This window comes from Leptonotus elevatus, chromosome 11, assembly GCF_054856555.1.
Source record: "Leptonotus elevatus isolate MCC_2025b chromosome 11, RoL_Lele_1.0, whole genome shotgun sequence".
Lineage (NCBI taxonomy): Eukaryota > Metazoa > Chordata > Actinopteri > Syngnathiformes > Syngnathidae > Leptonotus > Leptonotus elevatus.
The window spans coordinates 6315724-6340758 of NC_141249.1; the positions used below are offsets into that span (position 1 = coordinate 6315724).

Below are 25035 nucleotides of genomic sequence, written 5' to 3' on the forward strand. Positions count from 1 at the left end.
AAATGCTCTCCGTGCAAGAGAAAGGCAAAAACTCCCCTTTAAAGTATCTTAAGCACTTAATTAGTTTTCCCACATGATGAGAATTTCAGCTTATTAAACCGAGTAATGTAATGATATGTGTTGGGTGGGGCATTCTAGGTGGTTTTTAGATTTTTGGAGGTTACTGTAACTGTGGTTTGTTGTTTTCTATTGTACACCAATGGGAATAATAAGGAACAAGACGTTAATGACTTTCATTTAACAGAAATTCCATCATATATATTTTTTGAATTTTCATTTGTTGTATTCATTCATCATTAAATTTTTTAAATCACTTAATAATGTCACAATAGTTTATAAATATTATTACAACGAAGGTAGCATGCAGCTTCTTCCATTTGCTTCCCGAGTGTAAACAGTAGTCAACAATGATCCTCCTAAACTTGAGCGACTTCTTACTACTGATTAATGTGAAGGGCTACCAGTTGAATATAACACTACTGAAAGAACATTATATGTTACTATTAAAAAATGATTCATCCTCATGTTAATGATTTCTCACAATAATTATTAACAATCATTGAACAAATTAATGAATCGGATAAATATTAGTGATGTTCAATCTCACTTTTTTTTTTCCAGAGTACTCAACTCTTGAGTAGTCACTGATACTGATACCAATAGAAATACCTAAATATCCCAATATAGCATTTTTTCCTTAAAATTGCATTAAATTAATGGCAATTTTCAATTCTTCTAATTTCTAATGTTTTCTTCCTATTCATAAAACAAGCACAAGAGATATTGGTATCGGTCACTGCTACCTTGTATCGGTACTCACCCATTCTTGACAAATACACTTTTGCATCACTTATACTATAAATGTCTGCAAAAATTTACAATTTAAAATGATAATTTCTACCACACTGAAAATCACAATGTCTGAGCTATTTTGTATAGAACATACCTGTAGTAGGCGACTCATGTGGGGTGACTTGGTGCCCACGGGCAGCATGTTGGTGACCCCTGCACTTTGACCTTTCCCAAACTTAAATTTGGGATGTAACATGGCTCAACTTTTAATACAGGCTTTGGCTTTTTTTTTTTTTTTGCTCAAGAATCACATTTGATTACCGTATTATTATTATTATTAATTTTATTTTTATTATTATTTTAAACAAAATATGTGCCAATGTATTTGTAGATACTGAGGTTTAAAATATGTATGTAAACTATATAACATTTTATTTATAAAACAATTATTGAGTAATCAGTCAACATGATATATTTTAAGTAATCAATTTGATGCTAGTCCATGCAATTTTTTTAATATACTGGACTCCTGATAATGTAAATGCTCCGTGGAAACTGAGCCATATTTTTCCCCCACCTGTTTTATGTTACAAATTTTCCAAAATGCCTAAGATATTTCAATGATCATCATCCAGGCACATTTGTTGGCAGAAGACTTTTTATCTTTTTATTTTATAATACACTCGCATCTGTATGTCAAGATTGTGGCGGTAGATTATGTATTACTAGAATGCACCATTATGTGCAATATGTACAGAATAATGTTCATCATGTGTGCAGAAATGCTGCTTGAGCAAGTTTAACTGACAATTTAGTTTAAATGTGTAATGTTTTTTCAAAGTAGGACTCACTTTTACTTTAATTCACAATTATAATACTACTATTTGCTTTTTTTATCTGAATTTCCTCATTACTATCTCATATTTCACAAAGGATAGATGAAAACATGATGCTTTTTTTTTATTTAGCAAGGTTATATTGATACGGACTCTCAGCAAAGATATTTCAAAGGCGAACATTCACATTTTCTTTTAATTATATTTATTTTGTCTAATTCCATTAAACATGGTTGCCATTCACCAGCCATACAAGTTGATGCAATTCTTTACACCTAAGACTTCAACATACACCTAAATAATTAGCCTTTTTCATTTTACAATGTAAAGCGTCATAATAATTAAAATTCTAATAGATTGAAATAATAAGTGATTACCAGTCATCTTGTGTGCAGTATGTGAAAAGATAATTAGTTTACACAGCTTTGACTGTGAATTCTGAAATAGGTAATCTTTTCAAAAAAAAAAGAAGAAAATAATAATCACTAGTAAAAACCTCTAGAATATTCCCCTTTCATCAAACCGTGCCACAGACTCATCTTCATTTAGTATATAAAAAAAAAAATCAACTCGAGCAATAGTAAAAAGTGAAACAATTTGAATACAGCACATTTAGTGAACTCTTTTCTAACACCACTGGAGAATGTTTGTCGTCTTTCTGGATATCTTCCAAAGCAGAGTGCTGCAACACGAGTACATCAGCGGTCGTAAGCATTTGAGTGTAAAATTCCATTGCGGTGCGTGTGCAGCCTTTGAGCCCCTGCAGGTGGAGGTGTAATGTGTCAGATTCCAGACTTCCACAGCTGGAGGTGTAGTGTGTAAAATTCCACTAATTTACGATGCCATCTCACAGCCTCGCTTTCCCTTCATCTAACCTCAGCTCCACCTTGAGGAGCGCAAAAAGCCAGTCGGGTTGAGGAAATGGCCACCGGAAGACAAACCTTAGGTTTTATCTGAAACAGTAGCCTGAAACAACATAGTCAGGATAATAAACACACCTTTTGTCCTAAAGTAGTGGTGAGGCCGTTTCTATGGTAACAGGTGTTGTTTTTATGCAGTGGCCCTTTAATATGAGGCACTCCCCGCTCCCTCCCTGTAGGTGAGTAAACAACATTGAAATGTTTGAGGGGTAGCACTTGGTGTGTTTAGAAGTTACCATCAAACAAATGGTTACAAGCTCAGCTTGCATGATTTCAGTCAGGATTACATGTTTAGACGAGTCATTCCGCTGGGAAAAAAAAGTTGTATATTGTTAAGGCATGAGGAAGATGAGAAGAATTTCAGCCAACAAACAAGTACAGTACACGCTAGGTTCTTACAGTGCATTCAAGAGTCGAATTTGATTCCGTGTTGTAGGTGAGATGAGAAACAATTTTACTCAAGTAAGCACAATACCAATTAAAAAATGCAGAGATTAGTTTAGTTGTCTCTTAAAAAGCACAGAAAGAATAAAAAATATGATGAAAGGTTTGCCATCCAGTCTCAGCCAGAGGGGAAACTAAACATCAGCTGGTTCTGATCCGTGAACAGTTTTCCCAATATGTGCAAATGAAGTCAGGGTGAAAAATGTCAGTGTGTTTCTGACCAGTAAATGTCACCGTTCTTTACTAAATCCCTTACCGGTCCAATTCAGCAGTAACATAACACAGCATAGAAAGTCGTCATCATTTTCCAAAAAGAAAACGCTTTCATCGAAAATGGATCAAAAAGTCAATCCAAAGAATCCTTCTTGGAGCAGGCTACTGGTCATTGTTTCCATGGCGATTCCAGGGTTTGGCGTGAAGATTCCGCTTGAGAAGCCTCTTCTTGGGGATCTCACTGAGGGAAAAGGGCAACGCGAGGTTTGAAGGATTCTCCTTCCGAGACTGGATGCGATCTTTGATGGCGTCTTTAATCACCTACAGGGAGGTAAATGGAGAGATTAGCTCCAACAATAGTATGGCTTTGTGTCATAGCAACATTGCGGAGTGAGTTTACTTGCATTGTTATCATAATGTATCCTGTTTTCTGGATTTTTTTGATGCACAATTAGACTTTTGTTTCTCTACCTATGAGCGACGTTCATTTCACTCTAGAAGCCCAGCATGTGCCTACATGGCGGCCATGTTAGGAGGGACAACGTTCTTATCACAGCCATTCGCTCATTTCTCAACCAATTTTAATAAGATTTACCTTTTTTTTGGTCAAACCTGTGGTATTAGGGTGACCAGGTTTTCAAAATTAAAAACTACAATTTCACTGAAAATCAAATATACAAGAAATTCTCGCCAGGAAATATTTATAACAAATTTAATCGCAAGTCGCAGTGGTTGTGTTATTACTTTAGCTAATGCTAAATGCTATCTTGGTTGACGTTGCACTCATCATTATCTAACCTATTTTGCTCAGTTCCGGCAGCTATTGGAAGCTGGCTGTATCGTTTAACAACAGTGTGATTGATATACACATGGTCCGGCCCCAAACAATTGGATTTCTGACTGGACTTAATAAACAAACAAATAAATAAATAAATAAAAATTGAGATACCATAATGGGACACAAGCCGCTAAACCGGGACTGTCTCTGTTAAATTGAGACATCTGGTCACCTAGTATTAATACAGAACATTTGAATAATAATAATAATAACACAAAAAAAGCAATTTTTTTTCTTTTACCTGTGAAATTTTATTTTCAGGTCCCTTGTTGTAATTGTATGACAAAACTACAACTATGGGGGAAAAAAATACGAGACCACCCTTGTTTCTTCAGTTTCCTGTTCATTTTAAAAGCCTAGTACAACTAAAGGCACATTTGTTTGGGACAATATACCAATGACAACAAAAACAGCTCTTAAGAGTTGAATGTAAGAGCTGACCGAGACATTTTCCGAAGGTTTTTGTGATAATAACCAAAATCACTTCACAAGTTCTTACATCAGCACCTATGGCATTGTAATACCAAAAACTTTGCTTTTACGCATTCCATGTTTTCTTTTGTGTCCGTTAGTCACTTGATACACTTTTAGTGGCACCAGATTTTAAAGTGAACAAGAAATTGAAAAAAAAGAAGACCTAACCATGGCACTCTCATATTTTTTTCCATGGCTGTATGTGCCAGCATCCTTTGTTTTCAGTTTTCTTGTCGTCCACGTGGAATGCTCTAGCTTTGTCGCTAGCAGCACACATCTCATAAGAGGCTTCTTGTCTCTACCTATGCTCATACTAGTCAGTGGAGACTTACAGTAAATCATGTTCCTCTCTCTCATCTAGCCTACTCGCAACTTCTCACAACAAACAACTTCTCACAATGTGTTCAACTGTGAAACAAGAGCTTTGTATGCCAAATGCTAATCTTCCTCCTCTGGGGAATCTGCTCACAGCGCTCTAGAAATAAAGTTGAGCCAAGACACCACTGCAGAATTCACTATACTAAGGGAAGAATTAAAATGTGCTTCTAGTGTTTTCACACAAGCTCGAGCATCATTTAAAATTTAAAATAGGTCACAGGCTTATCTTTATCGCACATCTGTCTGGCAGCAAATGTCTGGTCAAAAGCCAAACAGCCATCTATCGTCACTTGGTCAGCTTTTCATTTGCAAAAAGGTCTTTTATCACTGTTTGACATAAGGTCATCACTCACACAGGCTTAAACGTCAAGGCCACATCACAACTGTAGAGGGAGCATGGGAATATGAAACATTGAATCCCAAATGTTGCTTTAAATGGTTGCGTCACATTTGACTGCTCATTCAGCTCGGAAGTGACTAATTTACATTCAGTGAAAGTCAGGATGCCCTCTCATAGTGATGCAGCTGCACTTGATGAAATGTGTAGTAACCATCGAAAGTTTTAACGTTGCACCACTCGTGAACATGCAGAAGCATTCCCAATGACCACATTGAATAAAGGCTACTCATGCAGCTCATTGAACCTGATGCCTTGATACTTAATGGTTTCAGAAAGTACATGGACAGACATTTTGTAAAATAAATAAATACAATTTACATTTGGAAGCTTTCATAAAGTACATGGACAGACATTTTGTAAACTAAATAAATAAATAAATACAATTTACAATTCAAAACCAGCAAAAGCCACACTGACCTCCAAGTTGTTGAGAGTGTTGAATTCCATGAGGTCGTGGAGGCGAGTGTAAGCCTCGTTGGAGTACTGAAAGTTGAACGTGGAGAACGGCGACTCGGGGTCGTCAAAGATGTCGAAGTCGGCAAAATCCTTCTCCTTCTCAGTCTCTCTTGGAACACCTACCATCAGACAATCAAAATGGGTACATCAGGAGCGACGGATTGAACTAATCACAGAATTGAACTGTAATCACATTTTTTAATTGAATTGTAATGATACCAAAAAAAAGCACATAAATATCCCATAATACAGCATGTCAATATCTTATTATTATTGTGTTGCTAAAGAAGAAGTGCAAAATTTTGGAAACAATTCTCAATGTGATTTAGTGCAGGTCTGCATAAAATATGAAAAGATTATTACATTACAGTGCACTCGAGACTAATTATTATTATCTTTTTAGGACAATGGCAGAATTTCGGACACAGTTATAGTATAAAATCTCACTCGATGGTGCAGGTGTACCTACCTACCTGACAGGTATATCCATAAATCTATTTTCAATAGTGCTTGTTCTTATTGAAGCTGCGAATGAGCTGGATTCTATTCCAGCTAACTTTGGACAAGAGGCAGGGAACATCCTAGATTGCCGCTAGTCAATATCAACAAATATTATTATTATGCACATCCAAATTTGACAATTTACAGGCTGCGTTTAACATAAAAGTAATGTTTTTGTTATCTGATGAAAATCCATGTGAGAGTCAAACTGTATGTGCTAACCATTAGGCCACCTTGAAGGTTTATTGTTTTTTTGTTTTTTTTAATGAACCAAAAAGGTGATCCAGATCTTCTTACATTTATTTTAAGCTATTCGTGGGTATGTTGGTCATGAATTCAAGAATCAAAACTGATGTGAATGTGAGTGTGGGTGGTTATTTGTTTGTACATCCCCAGCGATAGATTGGACAACCATCTTGACAAAATGAGCAATTTAAACCTCTACACCAACAATGGCCCAGTGTATTCTTACTGCTGCCATTATAAGACAGATGCCTAACATGCATCCATGTGCGAAATAAATTTACGCATGACGCATCTGCTACTTTTTGATGCAAATTCTCAGACAAAAAGCAATATGCAGGAAAAAATTAGCAGTTGGGAAAATTGAAGCAACCAATCGGAAACTGATTCAGCGTTCAGTCTGGATAGCGTCCTTCTCTACAAACTGGAAGTCCTTTTATGGAATATGCTGTTGGTAAAAAAAAAATTACGTAACTTCCATAAACAGACTGCGGAAGTATGTGGGCACATGGCTGACTGAACATAAAGAGGCACTGGAGAGGGGATGAGACGAAGATGAGGTGTTTGGATGTCTTTGTGAGGATGTATAATGACATATAGCCTGTTTACACATAACTCTCCCACTGCACTGACAGATTCCCTACCGGCACCTGGCTCCTCAAGGAACCATCATTCTCACAAACAGCTCATAAAGCACACACAGACCGCCGCTGTTTCTGTCTGTGTGCACAGGCAATTCCCGACAGCAAAACGTATGTGGGCTTAAACACGCATAATTTCCATCGATAACCACAGCGACCCTGAGCGCACACATTTGAATAGTGAGAAATGGGGCACAACTGGCGAGAAATAATTATCTCTCCTCTAAAATGATCGCGTAACTTCAAGGAAGCCATGCCTCATGTGCCATTACGGTAAAATGCCATAGAGGAGTGCAGTTAGAATGTTTTTCCTTGCACAGATCCTGTGGAAAGCTCGCCATATGTATACTCTTACCAGGCGCTTTGAACGTCCTGAAGTTGATATTCACCAGGACAAAGTGGATGACAGTTGGGCAGTTCTTTTCGCCTTTTTTGGGCTTGAACACGTAGCATTCCTTGAGGCCCTCTCGGTCGAAGACTTTTGGATCGATTTTCGGGAATGGAAGCTTATTCATTCGAGCCCACTTTTCAGCCAACAGGAGCTCCTAAAGTGTACATTAAAAAATGATGAAGTGGTTTTGCGTATCGATTAGGGGTGCAATGGCACACCAAAAACACAACAACACCCTACCACCATGAGTTCATGGTTCTGTTACCAATCACAGAACTAAATTTATTTATTTATTTTATTTTTTTTATTTTTTATTTTTTTCAACTGCTAGCCTGATGTACTTCCAAAGGCATAGCACTACACAAAATGTCCGCTAGCTAGCGGCTGATCTGTACTGTATTTGTTTACAATGTACCATAGCGTGTGGCTAACTAGCATAGTGTATTGCCAAAGGCATAGCGCTACCCAAGATGACTGCTAGCTAGCGGCTGAGCTGTACTGTAATTGTTTACAGAGTACCATAGCGTGTGGCTAGTTAGCGTGGCGTATTGCCAAAGGCATATCGCTACCCAACATGTCTGCTAGCTAGCGGCTGAGCTGTAAGATTTTTGTTCATGGGCTACAATAGCATGTGGCTATAGGACAAACTGATTTTCCTATCCGTCCATGTAAGAACTCGTACGTCAAAAAGTACTCTTCGACCTCTATTCTGAATCTTTCTTGACACATAGTGGAGTCAGACCTTAAACGGGGGGCTGGAGTCACTTGGCCGTGCAGAGAAATCAAAGGAGATGATGAGGTCGACGCCACGTTGGGGCCGCAGGATGAGAGGGTAGGGAAGGTTGTAGGTCAGACCGCTGTCCACTACGTGGATCTTCTTACTTTTAACATCCAGAGGCTCATAGATTCGGTCAAACTCATCTGGGTCTAAGAATGTACAATTAAGACAAACAAGACTGGAATAAATGCGTGTAGCAGATGTGTTGGCATGGAAACACTAAACACTTAAAAATGAAAGTTGCAAAGGCCTCAATATTGTTGACCTTATGTTAATTAAACATGCTAAAAGTAATCCAGTTAAAAAGCATAAAGCTATGCTAAATGGTAAAATATATTTTAATGATTAGGATATGATATCTAAATATTGTTCTTGTTGTCATTACCTGTGACAGCATCCACCTCCTCCTCCGGTGTACGTGCAGAGCAGATGACCCCACTGACAGGAGAGAAAGGAATGCTGGTGTTCAGGTTCAGACCCAACATGAAGTTATGCACCTGGTCAAATGAGGGGAGCAGCGATTAGGTGACATTTCAATTCGTATATGGGCTTAATGGCTTTTGGTTTTGCTCACCTTGCCGGCACGGCCCTCTCTGGTGTTGAACAAGGCTGAGTCACTGAACAGTGACGTGAACATCCTTTGGACCCAGCTGGCCTGAGCAGTGCGATGATACTCGTCTTCTGCCTCCTGGTTGTCTGTGCCACCTGAACATCGTTATGTTTGAGAAAGTAAATTTAGCTAGCACATGCAGAGGAGACAGTTCTGACAGACTGTTCTTGTAAGTTTTGCACATTTTAAAATGGGGGATTCAGTTTTACTATCAGTACCTTCGGTTTGAGGCAAGTGTTGAGCAGTTTTTTTTTTAAATCTCTGGTTTTAAGTGAGGGAGAAAAAAGTTAAAAGGACATATTTGAGACTCCACCGTGCAGCAACGGGGAGTAATTTCTGGACCAATATCTGATAAAAGTAATTTGGGAGTTTGTTTGATTTTCACTATTTTCAAAAAAATCTGCAGGCCAACCGAAAAAGATCGGAGGAAATTTGTTTTTTCATTGGCTTTTCGAAATGTTTTAACATGCGTAGTGCAAGTAATTGAAGCTGATGGTGTGTTACTTCCCTTCCCCGGTTCTTCTATTCATTATTCACTCAACATTTTCACAGTCTCATGGCAAACACATCATTACAGAAGGAACACTGTTGATCCTCTAGACTTTGGCCTTGCTTGTAATACATGCAAATGCAAAGCTTTCCGCAGATAAAAACATGGTCAGGATTTCCACTTTGCTAGTAATATATGTCTTAATAAGTTAACCGACAGTTGTAGCTTACCTTTGCGGGGTTCATCCTCATTGTCCATGCTGTCTTCTCCAACGATGTGTTTTGGTTTAATCTGCTCTGCTCTTGCACACGGGCAAAATGAAGTTTGAATAAATGGAAATGGAAGTGTTAGTGGAAGAGGAAAACAAACAGTACTGTATTACAGAAAATATATATCGCTTTGATAATGTTGGGGAAGGCAGTTACCTCATAAAAGCAATGTTTAGTCTGGCAAACAGATATATCAGCCCATCCTAAGTAACATAGCTTTTAAAACAGCAAACCTGGAAAAACTGCGCTGAGAGAGGCTAGCAACTATTGTCAAAAGTGTGCTGAAATGACCGAAACGTAAGGAAATGAAGAGTTTTGTCATAGGAAATAATGCATGACTCCTTCTTGTGACTGGCTCCAAGTCAGACCTTAAAACATTCAGAAGCTCCAAAATGTTAGCATTTGCACAGCTGAAACAGACCTGTTGTCCGTTACCTCCCATTTTGCCTGTGCCTCCTCGTCAAGGTTATCCGCAGTGCTGCTGTTTGCACCTTCCTTTCACAGGTGGTAAAGATGTCAAATCAGGCATCACAACCCATCTCAGGTTTAATAAACCACATTGCGCATGCTTGCTTATATCCCTGCCAGAATCTGCTAAATGAACTGTGCCACAATTAGACAGCAGATGCAATCCCAGGTGTGTAGATCAGCTTCATATTTGTTTGTGTGAGCATCAAGCTTGTACATGAAAATCTTTAGTAAATCAGGTCCTTATTGTTCGACACATCAACACTGTGCCCAAAGGATTTGGCATTTCTGACAATTCTTTATCACACCCAAAATAGATCAGGGCAGAAACGTAATACAAGCAAAAAACAAATGCATTCTTCAACAGGGTGGAGAACTATCCACCAGTTTGGCACAATCAATGCTTTGTGTCTGTACATGCAAAGGTCATCCTAAACAAATGCATTCGACCTAAACAAACATCAGAAATTTCCCTGGAAGATGACACCTCCTAACTGTTGTGGGAACAACAGATAAAGACTCTCACTATACACACACACACACTCCCACGCGCACACACAAAGCTATCTAATGCTACCAGTACACCAGGGCCCAGTATTTCAAACATAATCCTCCTAGTGGATTAGATTAAACCCAAATCTGATCCAAAATTGGGGATTTCAAACCACATTTAACCTTGAAAATTCAAATCCAGATTTGGAAATCCAATTCTGCCTGTAATCCAGATTTGATCCTGTGTTGGATATTTCAGAACTTCAGTCCCAAATCTGGATTTAAGTTTTTGAAATACTTTATCCAGAAGACTTTGAGAAGATTTGGAAAACTATATCTCACAAGTTCACAACTGCACACATTTAAAGATGTTGTAGAGTTTTCAGACTGAGAGTTTACAAAGACTGTGAATCTTGAAGGGTCACAATTTACTATTAAGACTACTACAAGATTTTTTTGTCATTCGGTTTTGTTAGAGCTCATCCATTGGTTGTTGGTTGTCACGTCACTTTAAAGACTGAAAGACTTCAAATATGTTTGATATTGCCGTACGGAAGACTAGGAAAGGATCGAAAACAGCCTGATATGACCTTCTTACACTAAACAATCAAAATGACAGGTTGGTGCTGTGACTCCTGATTTTCAGTTTTTAGTCTGAGAGTGTGACGCTCATTAGGTGTAAACGCAGCATAAAGGTGTGGAGATACTTACATGAATTGATGTTTTCATTACTCAGCACTTTGAATTACATTTTAATGTATGAAAGGTGTTATATAAATAAAATTTGATTTAATAAAATAACAAAATACAACAAAAAAGTGTTGTCAAATCAAACAATGCAATTACGACTTTAGATTGAATAATGCATTCGGATGAAGAAGAAAGGTGATGAAATTAACTGGCTTTGCTGCATTCTAGTGTAATGCAACATTTTAGCAATTTTATCTTTGTGTTTACATAAAAACATTGTGCCACAGGGAATATGCATTTTTCATGTACACCAGGCAATTAATTTTTTTGCCCCTTTCCTGATTTATGATGATGAAGATAATGATGATGATGATTATCATAATCTTTTCTCTTTTTTTTACCTTTATTCAGCACTTTCATTTCCTCTTGGATCATCAAGTTAATTTTACGATCTCACAAAGACAAACCATTTAAATGCACAATGCAGTTACTAATTGATGGTTTTATATATTAAGGGGTGGGGATCCAAACCTTTCTAGCTCTAAAAAAGTTAAAAAGTAACTGACTGACTGAACTCTATTAAGTCTGGAAAACTAAAAAAAAAAAAAAAAAAAGCAATTTCCAAGGCTTTGGAAACTGTGATCAAAGAAAAAAAAATCCACAAATGGAGAAAACTGTTAAGAGTGGTGAACCTTCTCAGATGTGGTCAGCCACCCCAAATTTCTCCAACAGCGCAATGACAATCCAGGAGGCCACAAAAGCACCCAGAACGACAGCCAAAGAACCACAGGCCTCACCGGTCTCAGTTGAGGTCAGTGGTCATGACTCAAAGACACAAGGCAAACATGGGAGATTTCTAAGGCAAAAACCACTACTGAAAAAAAAAGAACAAAAACTTTCATCTCAAATTTTCCGAGACATGTCTTGACGATACACAAGACTTTTGGTAGAAATAGTCAATGGACAAGTAAGACAAAAGCTGAACATTTTGGAATGTGTGCGGCCTGATGCCTTCCATAAAAATAACACAACATTGGGAAAAAAAAAGATTTGAAGCATCATGGCAACAGTCAAACATGGTGGTGGCAGTGTGATGTCTGGGTCTGCCAACCGTCAGTTTGTGCCTTCAAGCTCAATCTTACATACCAGGAAGTCCAGCTCTGAATGGCCCAAAAAAAAAACAAGGTCAGGGTCATGGAAAGCTGGAGCCCACTGTGGGTGAAAGGCAGACTAGACCCCTGGATTAGTCGCCAGTAAATCACAGACTACAGACAGAAAACCATTTACAGACACATTCACACCATCAATAGATGAGAACTGGATGTACACGCCATGCATGGAAATCGGATGGATTTATCACTACGCCATCAGAGGCTATTCTCAGTATTATGCAGTGTAATTACAGAACACTAAACCCAGAATAATTAACATGGTTGAATTAGTACCTTTATCGAAAAAACATTGTTATCATTGTAGGAAGATTGCTTTCTTTGCAAAGCCAGAATATTTGATGTCACTGTTGTCTTGGTTCTTATTAGACTGTAGAAAGCTGTATTTTATTTTTTTTCTAATTCCCTAAAATTATTTTTTTCACTTTAATGAAAACTATTACATCCCACAGCTGGAAATGGGTTTTACTGATTAGCAGGGAATAAAACTGGTTGAAAGTTGCTTTGAGAAACAACGTTAAACAAAGCGTTAAAACGTAATGTACTGTACATTGTTTTGTACAATGTACATTGTACATTTGACCAACTCAGTGTTCTGGATTTTGACCTTAATGTAGACACAAAAGATCACTACAGAAATGTAACTAAGAGAAGGATGACAAGAACCGTGTGTGGACCAGACCCAACAGGACAACAATCAAGTGGGAAGTTCTTACCTAACTCCTCCTCCATAGTGGAGCCTCCGACTGTGTCTTTGACCCCAAGAACTCTGTTGAAAAGAATGGAGAAGGCGCTGCCCCACACACCTGCCAAAGTCCAAACATACATATATTCAATCAGTACACATACTTTTAAATGCAATTGAATGGGAAAAGCAATCTTTAAAAAGCATGTTCATCTCAGTCACTCTTTTCTCACCCATTAGAAAGTGAAGAGGGTTTTCTTCATATTTCCTGACAACTGTTCCCATGAAGAACTTGCTTCCAAACAAGTCAGGTGTCATGAAGGTGCCGTACTTTGCCATTCCAATTTCATAAGGGCTGAACTCCACCCAGTCTGCAAGTGAAATCTCAGTGTAAGACCAAGGGCTGATTTAGACTGACTGTTAGTGTCAAATTCATAAAAATTCCAGACTATGTCCACCAAAACTTAACCGCAGTTCCAGCAGGCATACATTTTAGACACTCTCCTGCTACCAAAATGTCAGATGCGCCGGGCGCATATCCAAGTAAACACCTAGCATACAGTGGAACTGTGGAACGCCCAACTAAGTGCAAATTGGTGGACCAAATTCCAAAACAGGCACAATGAGGCTTGCACGGAGTTTTCCCAATTCAACAATTAAAAAAGAGCAAAAATTGGTTCAGAATCAATGAAAGTATTCATAATTGTTCATTGAAATGCATTCTTCTAGTGTGCATAATATATTATTATATACACACAGTATTTCATGTACATTCCTAATGCTTATATTTATTAACTTGAATAAACAGACTTAACGCAAAAACAATATGACTGTTCCGTGAATTGAGGGCCACCAATTCATTAAAGTGTACCTCCGGTGGCCTATTTTGAGGTTTTGATGTTGAAACGGAACAATATTGTAAAATTTGATAAATATCTGGCGTCCCCATTTTTATGTCTAGTCTTGTATTTGTCAAACTAACTCTCCTTGATCTTTTATTGATAAACAAAGAATTTAGATTGTCTACAAACAATTGTGCACATCTGAAACAGATGTTGACAGACCATGGTTTGGATTCACAGGCTTGGGGAGTAACGGAATACATGTACCGCCGTTACGTAATCAGATTACAAAGAAATGTAACTGTATTCCATTACAGTTACAGGAAAAAAATCTATCTATCTATCTATCTATCTATCTATCTATCTATCTATCTATCTATCTATCTATCTATCTATCTATCTATCTATCTATCTATCTATCTATCTATCTATCTATCTATCTATCAAACTGTGAGGTGTGGTTGCTTTCAGTGACAGTTCAAAAACAGCATATGGCCTTCAATCAATCAATCAATCAATCAATAGCCTACATGCTTTTTAATTACACAAGGATTTTCACTATTTGTAGGCTGCCCGGGTCCCTATCACCCGCAAATAGCAGGGGCACATTGTATAGAATATATATTGTGGTGATATTTTATTTTGTCTTTATGAGCATACTCAATATTGGAGTAATCCAAAAGTAATCCAGTTACATTACTTTAATATTATGGTACTTGGATTACGTTACTAACCACATTCTTTAGCAGGTAACTTGTAATTGTAACGGGTTACATTTTAAAAGTAACCCTCCTAACCCTGTGGATTCATTCCTAAACAAAATACATTTTCCCCAAAAAGAGGAAGGAGAGAGGTCATCTCTAGGGTCAAATTTGACATTGGAATAGATTTCTGTAGCAATAAGAGGTCTAAATTGTGGAAAGGCAGCAGGCCCAGATGCTCTTAGCAGACATCAACAAACCAGAGATCCATGCATTTTCTTGCGCTAATTCTGTTCAGTGTCATAGTTGCACACACAGGAAACCAATAACCTGGATTGGCTGGCAGTCAATCACAGAGCACATACAGAAATAGTCTTTAATTAACATATTATGCATGTTTGTGGAATGTGGGAGGTAGCCGAAGAAGTATCGGTATCAGAAGGGTTTTGTACTCTGGCTTCCTCCCGCATTCCAAAACTATGTCCTTGTACCTGAAAAATGTTAATTGTCTACAGGTGTGATTGTCAATGTAAATGGTTTGCCTTGTGATCAATCGGTGACCAGTCAAAGGTGTAGCTCGCTTTTGCCCAAAGTCAGCCGGGATAGGCTCGAGCTCACCTATCTCCCTTAATAGGGTAAGTGTGAGAAATTAGTTGTTAATTTTGCTAATACAGTCGAGGGCAGGCTTAATGTCTGATGTTTGTCTCTTTCAAACAAGGAGGCGGTCGATATGGGCCTTAGGGCCAACATAGAGGGTTATCCCACACAGGTTACATGAAAGTCGGCTGAGGCTTACAACGCCGCTTGTCATCGTGATATATTTGTTCAGACTTGCATGACATAGAGTAGATGGAACAGCAACAAGCACTCCAGGCATGAGACTAAAAATAGACACATAGATGCACGCAAACATACACTGACACAATTATTATACTAATTATTGCTATGTAAAATTGCTAATACTTAAGCTATCCTTTGACATGAAGGTATTTTTTATCAAACAAGATTTTGTGCTGGAGGAAGAGTCGAGACAAAATAGACAATGCGTGCTAGACTAGTCACGCTTTAAAAGAAAATTGTTTAAAGGTCATAATTACGCTATATGAGCAGACAAACAGTGGAGTTATATTGACAACAAGGCAAATCAGGTAATTACTTTACTCTGTAAGACAGTGGCAGACTCTAGTTTAATAAAATGAAAAATGCCAGATAGTTCAGGAACGTATATGTAAATGCTCAGGCAAAACAATATTTACCTGCAAACATGAGCTCAGAAACATCTGGCTTGACATGCAGACAGGTGAAGAGAGGAAGTGGACTTTGCCCCTGGTTTATTTTCTCCTGAATGTCACTTAACTTGATGTCCATCCTCTAAAGGAGAATGAAAACATCAACTGATATAGAGGAAGTCCATGATATATTACGGGACAAAATGAAAATGAGATCAAACATATTTCAAGCAACTCTTACCGCGGGTACGAGTGTTTCCCCGATGAGCATACCAAAGATATCGGTGAAGGTAACTGGCTGTCCAGAGGCCTTCTTGGTCCACAGAGCTTGGATGTAGTTGGTTATATGTTGGGGCAGCAAAAGCCTTAATGGATTACTGCTGACTCTCTTCATTAGCTCCTTGTTTATCTCTTTTGGGCCCTTGTTTGGAAACTCAGGGTGCGAGTAGAGTGTTGACATGTACCTAAAGACCCAAACAGAGGGGAATGAGGAGAGGGGCACTTACTTAAATAGAAGTTGTAAAAAAAAAAACACATAAAGTATGGTACTTTAAGAGGTTCATTGTGATAAGTCATCTAACACACATTGACGAAGAATCCCGATGACAGAATAAGAGGTTTGGGAAATTGCGAAATTGTGTAGTTTAAAATATAAAGAGCCAGACAGTAGTAAGAAGAAAGACAGTCCTAAAAGGTCCTCTCTGAACACTGGCACTTATTTTATAGCTCTGGTGTTTGAAATGAAGTGCACACAAGAAAAATCCCGCCCAAAACATATCCATTAGTAATTTTAAAGAGACACTTGACTCATTGAGCCCTTTTCAGCAGTAAAAAGTCAATATTTTGTCCATATTAATTTGACAAATTCATTATTTTTCATGTACAAATAATACCATTAAAAACAAATTTTTCCCTTGCTGTCGACTGAAGATGACATCACCTGTGCTGAGGAAATAGGTAACAACCAATCTCGCTGTTTCCTCAGCACAAGTGATGTCATCTTCAGTCGACAGCAAGTGGCAAAATACGTTTTTAAAGGAATTAATTATTCATGAAAATAATGAAGTTATCACTTTAATTATAGACAGAATATTATTTTCTTATTGTTGAAAATGGCTCAATGAGTCAAGTATTACTTTAAACTCGTTTTCAGATTTTGGAATATCAACATTTAGGTCGAAAAATGTCGTCAGATTTGAAAGATGCAGTGATTTCTGTGGATGCCCCCAATTTGCCTGATTATATTTATGTTATATTGACCAATTTGCAGTGGTGAAAATAGCTTGAGAACAAATATATAAACGCTTTTGAACACTCAAAATGTCTCAGAAGTGAAAAAATCCCACCTATATCCTCGTTCTGCCGAAGCCGCGCTCTGAAATTTTTACTTATTGGAACATCTGAATGTTTTTAGATAATGAAACTAGCAGAGGTGGCAAATCTTGGTCCAGAAAGTAAAAACCTTGCCACAGGTGCGAGCAGTTGAGTAGAAGCACCTGTAGCTAAAGCCAAACTGTGGCAAGGTTTTTACTTTATAGACGTGAGCTTGTTTCTGACAAATGGGCCATCTTGGGACTACCTACCAGGTGGATCCAGAGAGACCGGCAATATAGGTGGCACAATCTAGGACTCCAGACTCAAACAGGGCCTTCATCACACCCGAGTAGCCGACCATGGCCCGAAAGCCGCCTCCTGAACCTGAGATAGCAATAACTGGTACCTGTCTCACACACAAGAGCATACGTATGAGCCTCACACTGTCTCATCATTTAGTCCAACCTTTTCTGCCTTTGCAACCAAATTAAGTTCCTTCAGATATATTCCGTTGTGTCAGTGTGTGGTTATGTCATTAGCAGATGTTTGAAAAAAAATTGGATATTCAGACATTATTCCAGGAAGCCAACAGAAAAAAAGATGCAACATTGTGACATGTTAAAAGTGAAGACAGCAAACTGGTTATCTCATTCCTCAAGAACTTCCTGTGCATGATGAACATGACAAGGCCTGGTTGCAGATTACAAGCAGCCTCAAGGGCATCACGCAAAATCCACATGAGCGAAGAACATGAAATTTAGTGCAAGTAACAAGGACATAATGTTTATCGCTTTCCACGTGGGTGATATTTTGATATGAAAATTAACAATAAATAAAGGGGTCTTTAGATGGAAAGGAACCATATATCAAGCAAGGACATCTAGCAACCTCCAGCGACGCCACACTAAATTAGTAAAAAAAAAAAAAAAAAGTAAGATATGGTGTTTATTAGGGGTGGGAATCTTTGTACATCTCACGATTCGATTCTATTCCGATTTTTGGGCCTGCGATTCGATTCAGAATCAATTTTCGGTTAAGAATGATTTTTGATTCAAAATAATTTGATTGACAATGATTTTTGCTTCAATCTATAGATGTGCAAGGAATCGTAATGATCTACTCCAGTCTGACTCGCTAATGCTAATTAGTGCGCTACTCGCGGCACTTTTATCACACAAACGAACGGCTCCGCGCTGCAAAAAACTACTTTTATTGGAATAACTTGATCGTGACTTGTTCCTTCTACTCTCTAATGTGGCTACAACTTACTTAATAGTGTATCAGACCGCGTGGAACCACACTGTCCCTAAGTGGCCAAATCGAGTACAACATGAACAGCGCTCCCAATAAAGGCACACACAAACAAAGGCAAGACAGTATAAGATAATTTAAATAAAATCGATTTTGGGACATTTAAAATCAATTCTGAATCGGATTAAATGAGAATCGTGATTCTTATGCAAATCGATTTTTTGGCACACCCCTAGTATTTATGTTATGTTGTAATGCTAGGGAGTGTACAACATCAAGATTTACAGCTGCTCTGAGTTTAGTCCCATAAGTATCGAGACATATATTTCCCATTGAGGATGTTTAAATTGCCATTTGTATGTTCATGAAAAATAATGAACATAATGTACATAAACGATTTTAGATTTTCTGTGAGGGCCGTACATGTAAGGAAGCATTACATTTTGGCAAAAATATGACTAGAAATGGAGATACGGGAACTAATCTTCACAGTGCAGTCAAAAATTTTATTGTTTTGTCAAATTAAATAACCTTCTGTCCACGATTGTGTTAGTTAAGTTAGTGTTTTGTATTATGATTTATGTTGCATTTCAATGACATTATTATTATTACCGCACTTCCTTGTGCAGCCCCTCTTTTTGCAACTCTCCCTTTGTGCATGTCATCACGTCACAAACCGGTACCGTTCCCTTTAAGAGACTTTTATGGTTTTTGTTGTTTATCTTAACACACTCCCACCTCTTCCGGTGAGCTGGGAAGGAATCGGGGCTTCTCCATGTCCAGTAGTTTCTTGATGCCCAGCATCACTCTTTCTCTACGAGAATGTCTGAACTGCTTCTCATTGTCACACAGGGCCAGGCTGAACCGTAGGTCCAATTTGGTGCTGTAGGCAAAGAGACGTGCTTTAACAATCAAAAGCGGGTGTTGTGGTGAGAAGCTTATGATTGTCTGAACCTTTTTCTTCATTCACCTTTCCACAGTTACGGAACTTGTGAAATGACCATGCCCTCAAATTAATTCTGGGACGTGAAATATTATTGTAAATAAATCCCAGGAATTCTCCTGTTATGAATGATTGATTCTGTCATAAAACACCTGCACATTCTTGACATGGTGGCAAAGTTCTAATCTACACAATTCAGCAGATAACTATGAAGATGAGCACAATGGATACAATTGAGGTTTAAATAACATACCATATCTCCAGGAACATCTCTAAATAGACCTTGGTTGCCTATCAAAACAATGGCAAAGGACATTCAAGACAACTTCAACAGCTGCAAGTTCTGTTCAAACAATTCTAACAATGCTTGCAGAGAATAATGAAGCTCAACGTCTCAATGTAATGTGTAGTGGCTCACTTTGCCAATGAGGAAGGTCTCCTTCTGTTTGTGGCCCACTTTGAGTTTGGAGAGGTCAAAGGAAGCAGTCCCAAGGGTCTCGTCCATTACATAATTGGCGTCCATTAATGTTATCTGAGTAAAATCAACAGTTCATTTAAGTTCATTTAACTGTTGAGACTAGTTTCTAAGGGTTAAACTGGTACATGTTTACAATCAAAGTATATGAATGATGCCTTTGCACCAGCAAAGCTTATTTAAACAGTATTACCAAGAATGTTTCAGATAAAGCAAGACAAATTGTCCAACCTCAAGGACGTTCTGCAGGTTGGGGTCTAATATGAAATGAAATGTCTCGTCCCATTTTGGATTGATGTTGTTGTCTATGTGCTTTGTCTTTTTCCTGCATTCTGGGGCTGTCTTGATGAACAGCTCCACATATGGATCTGGTGTGTCCACTGCACACACACAAAGGGTAGACACATTGAAACGAAAATGTTTTTGTTAGCCCCCCCCCTTTGGTTTGCTTTTCAATTATTTTGGTTCAACTACATATATGAGACATACAGCACACAAGGTTATATGTCATAGCTGGCCTGAATTAACAGCATTTTTTTCATGTTCATGTAATAATAATACATAAGTGTGTATAAAATATTTAACCAAAAATATGTTTATTACCAAAATATAATTATCATTGTGAACCACAAATGTTTTAATTAACAGTGTAGTAAAGCACATTGTTATTTCTTGATTGAGATTGAAATGCTTCATTACAGTACATCATGATGCTGGATGGTCTCTTCATGTTTTTATGGTGGGTGGTCCAAAATGTGCTAGGTACTGAATATACTGTATCTGAATATGTTGCAGAATGAGTGTTATTGTTATTACATGTAGACAGATAGCAGACTCACACAAGTCCCCAAGCGCCCCCTTAGTGACACTCTCGGCCCGATCGACTGTCACTGTGAACTTGTGGGAAAATTGTTGTTCTACCTGAAAGACAGCATCAATGTCATTTTAATGTCACCACCTTGGCAAGTGGAATATCTTACAAATCAAATAAGAGGGGAGAAAAAAGCCACACACAAAAACCACTGGAGAGTTCAGTTAAAAATAGCAACAACAGTTTGGGTGATATCATTGCCTTTGTGTTTTAACACTAAAAATAGGAATGTCAAATATAAGAATAACTGAGTCTGAATCTAAGTCTGGGCTTCCTTCATTAAGCTTCTGCCTCCATGACCTGACCTTTGAGAAACTGAAGAAGATGGATGGATGAAAATAAACTGAGGACTTCATTGTTAAACATATTTCCAAAAGACGGTCCAGCGTCAACAACTGATGTGAAGAAAATAAGAATTTGAAGGTGTTATAAATGCTGATATTTTATTTAAATCACTGCCTGTACAATTATTGTAGGTGTTGGTGACGATGTAACCCATGAATAGATGTATGCCGTAATACAGGGAAGTAAATGATAAATGGAATGCGCTTTATGTAGCGCTTTTAGTTTTAACTACACCATAGTGGAATAAAGCTCCACTATATTCACAAAATAATCATTTAAATCAGTCTAAAGTACATTTATTACACATAAAAAATCAAAATAAATATTTTTATTCTACTGCAACGTTCATCATAAATCCGCCACTTGATTAATAAGAGCAGAAATGGTTAGATCTCTACCTTTTTTTGTTGTTGTTGCAAAACTGTGATTGCGCTCCTTCTCTCTAATTTTAAAGTAATATTTTTTTCATGTTTTATTTTTTTTTACAGAACATACTATATAGGTAGGTCCAAATTCAAGAGTTGTGCCGCAACATGCTGGCAGTATTGGAAAAAAAGAGCAAGAAGAGGCAGAGCAGGTTGCTTAGCTTAATGCTAAGCTAGCTGACTTTTGTTTTTCGAAATTATATGATTATTTGAAGCTTTTATTATTTATATATACTGTATGTACAATCTTTAATTCTATTTTGTTTGATGTAGTATAAAAGCTTGAAACAAGCACTTGACCGCTTACTTGGGAAACTGTTCAAGAGAAAGAATGAAAACGGATACTTTTATGAAGTTCTTTTAATAAGTTTAAATGGTGGAATAAAACTGTCTTAAAAAAAAGTTTTGTTTTTTTATTGTCCATATTGGCTTTGCATATTTTCATATAGACCCCGCAATAAATGGGGGATGATTTTACTGTGTGACTCAGAATTGGGATTCATTTTGGCCTAATTTCCTTTCATCAAGACGCAAACAGCTGCTAAAGGTGATCTGTCTAAATGGACTGAGGCACAAATGAAACAATAATACGTACAATTATATTAGATGCCATGGTTCCGTCTCAGTGGTGGAAGCCTTTATTAAGATAGGAATTCAGGAGAAGAACATCATAGTCCTCAGTTTACACCATTAGAGCCTGAAAATTGAAGCACATCAGTTCAATGTTTTAATACACATTACGGCAGTTTGTTGAAGACTTTAGATTTGACATCAGGACCCATGTGTGTGTGTGTGTGTGGGTGTGTGTGTGGGTGCGTGCGTGTGTGCGTGTGTGTGTGTGTGTTGTGTGTTACTGTATGTGATGTTTATCTGTGTAATGAAAACAGCTGAGCTCATCCAGTGTTTTCTCATCTGTTCAGCAAAAGGGTGCCATCAGTGATGAGCCTGGGAGCACGTAGGAAAATTCTGTGGTCATCCAACCCGTCACGTAGTTTGCTTCCCTGGTCCAAATTCTACAAGTGCCAGCTCATCATGGCCTTGTTCTTCAGCATACAATGGGCGCATGCTGGGCTCTGTATGTGTGTGCCCGTGCGTGCGCCAATATAACCCAAAGTCGTCATGCGAGAGAGAACAGAAACTAGCACTGATGGACAATAGACACTTTTTCAAAAACATGAACCTACTGTTTAACTGTCTGGGTATACAGTACATCTTTCCACTGTAATGTAATATACAGTGATATAAAATGAAATTGTTTTACAGGTGGTGGGTAGGGAAGACCTTGAGGATACACTGTATTCATAATCATCTGTCCACTACTTGGATCACTTCAAATACTGTATTTGCAGCAGTACTTAAAGTCTCAAAAATTCAATTACTATGAAATTATACCAATTTTGTCTCATTGAATCGGTAAAAGTATCTGGGACAGGTCATCACAGATGAAACGTATAACGATGATGATATCTATAGATAGCGCTGCAACTTATAAGCGCAAGCTAACATGACTGGTGCTCAATTAATGTCAAGATAACTTTGCTTAGAACTTGTACTCATCTGTAATCTGCTTGCTTGTGGATAAAGTCTAAAAAGTCTAGCATCCATAAACTTAACATTGCCTATAATGACTACTTTTGCATATTGCTTAAAAAGCCATGCAAGATGTGCAGGGCAAGTGAACTGGATAGTTCAAGAGTTAATACGCCGTGTCGTCTACTGTGTTGATATATAGATTTATGTGTCGATTGAATGGTTCTCAAAGTTCCGTAATTGTGCTGCCATGACCTACTGTATGTGGAGACACTGATAATGTTGCCTTTTTAAATGTTCTTTTATTTTGTTACTGTGTACTGTAGGTTTTTCCAATCATGAGTCTGTTTTTGATTGTGATTGATTGAGTGGTTGATTGATTGATTGATTGATTGATTGATTGATTGATTGATTGATTGATTGATTGATAATTCAATACTCCAGCCATTTTCAACCATGCATCATTTACATTAGTATTTGATATAGTCGTAATTGCTCATGTTTATACACTTGGTTCTGCTAAAATTATAATTGCCCACTCCATCTTTTGTCTCTTTAACCCAACAGTCGAGGCAGATTGCCGCCCCACAGCGAATATTGGCTTAGTCAAAGGTGTCTTCTTGTTAGTGATACATTCTTCCTTTCACTTGCATTGTTATGGTATGTATTTGTACAAAATAAAAGATGTGGTGCTAAACATTAACCATTATCATTATCATTAATAATAATAATAACAATAATAGTAATATGCTGTTGTTGTTGTTGTACATTAACTTTTCTGTTAATTTAGCTCAGTTTAAATGAAATTGGATTGAATAAAAAAAATAAAAATAAACATTGAATAACGAAAGATTTCATACAACAACCACTGGGCATTTCCCAATAGCCTACAGTACAAATATTAGTGCTTCACTCACACGCTTGTTGCAGGCCACTCTACAGGTTTTTCCTTATTCCTTTTCCCTGAATAGACTATTAAATTGTAAAAGTATTTAGATAGGAATACAACGTAGCTATGGTTCTTATTAGTTTACAAATACTTATTAGACACGTCAAAGAAACACGACGTGCATACTTCCCCTTAAGTCATCTGCGCTCTTAAAACAGATCACTGCAACAATAGTTGAGTATTGGGCTGATTTTATTGTATTTTTTTTTTTTAAGTTAACATCGCCTCTTTGGTTTCCTCGTTATCTAAATTGCGAAACGGTAGCCACAAAACGCACTTCTCCCAAATGCGCGGTGCGGCTTAGTCATCATGCTAAAAACTTAAACGCGTGTTTGAGGAAAAAAAAACCAGAGTAGACATACCTTAATGAAGATGTAATGTTTCAACTCACAAATCCTGAAAAAAAACAAGTATCATGCCGATCGAGAATATCATTCCACCAGAGTCGTGGAGGGAGGCGGCGCCTCGCTTCACTTTGTGGCCAGTTGCCGAAGAAGCAGCGTCACCTAAGCTCCTGTTAGCGCCACAGAAAACACTGATAGTAAAATAGAGACGCTAGTTTCCTCAACATGAGACCAAAAAAAGCTTTCGAATTTCGGCAGAGGAAGCTCGTTGCTCCGCTCCGAGTGCGCACGGTCCGTCCTAGCTTCTGCATCCACTTGGGGGCGCGACTTTCTCTGCTGTCAAAATCAATCAATTCAGCACTTCAAGCACGAAGCTGGTAAACGTTTGACGGTTTGATATCAGCTTCCAATTATGTCTTGACTTGTCCACCACGCGGAAGTGTCAAACATTTATATGGGGATGTTTTCTCCACCGAAAGTGCCACAATTACAGGCGCCTATAAAGTTAAATCAGAGGCGCCTCCATTTATTATCAGTATAAAACACCGAAAATGACATGAACATATTTCGCATTTATTTTGAAAAACAAGAAAACCACACGTACTATTGTTATTCTCATCTATTCAATTATAGCGAAG

At 37.8% G+C, this 25035-nt stretch overlaps 1 protein-coding gene across 1 annotated transcript; it reads right to left on the reverse strand.

Annotated features, from left to right (window-relative positions):
* Positions 1–1801: 1801 nt before the first annotated feature.
* Positions 1802–24764, reverse strand: pla2g4ab (phospholipase A2, group IVAb (cytosolic, calcium-dependent)). The gene is made up of 19 exons (XM_086089907.1): positions 24416–24764; positions 22170–22271; positions 20773–20854; positions 20165–20313; positions 19877–19990; positions 19712–19749; positions 19254–19398; positions 17534–17670; positions 16192–16414; positions 15978–16092; positions 13412–13549; positions 13210–13299; positions 9636–9701; positions 8880–9010; positions 8691–8802; positions 8270–8454; positions 7492–7681; positions 5713–5870; positions 1802–3526 (listed from the first exon to the last, which is right to left on the reverse strand). Exons 2-19 carry the CDS (start codon positions 22185–22187, stop codon positions 3368–3370), a joined length of 2250 nt encoding a protein of 749 aa, XP_085946033.1. The 5' UTR covers positions 22188–22271; positions 24416–24764; the 3' UTR covers positions 1802–3367.
* Between the last annotated feature and the right edge of the window lie 271 nt (positions 24765–25035).

What these genes read in the sequence shown, in the direction of transcription:
- pla2g4ab (XM_086089907.1), bottom strand. An exon ending in GGGGGCGCTTGGGGACTTGT is followed by an intron (nt 20,314 to 20,772) that starts GTGAGTCTGCTA and finishes GTGTGTGTGCAG; the next exon opens with TGGACACACCAGATCCATAT. An exon ending in GAGATGTTCCTGGAGATATG is followed by an intron (nt 19,399 to 19,711) that starts GTATGTTATTTA and finishes CTTTGCCTACAG; the next exon opens with CACCAAATTGGACCTACGGT.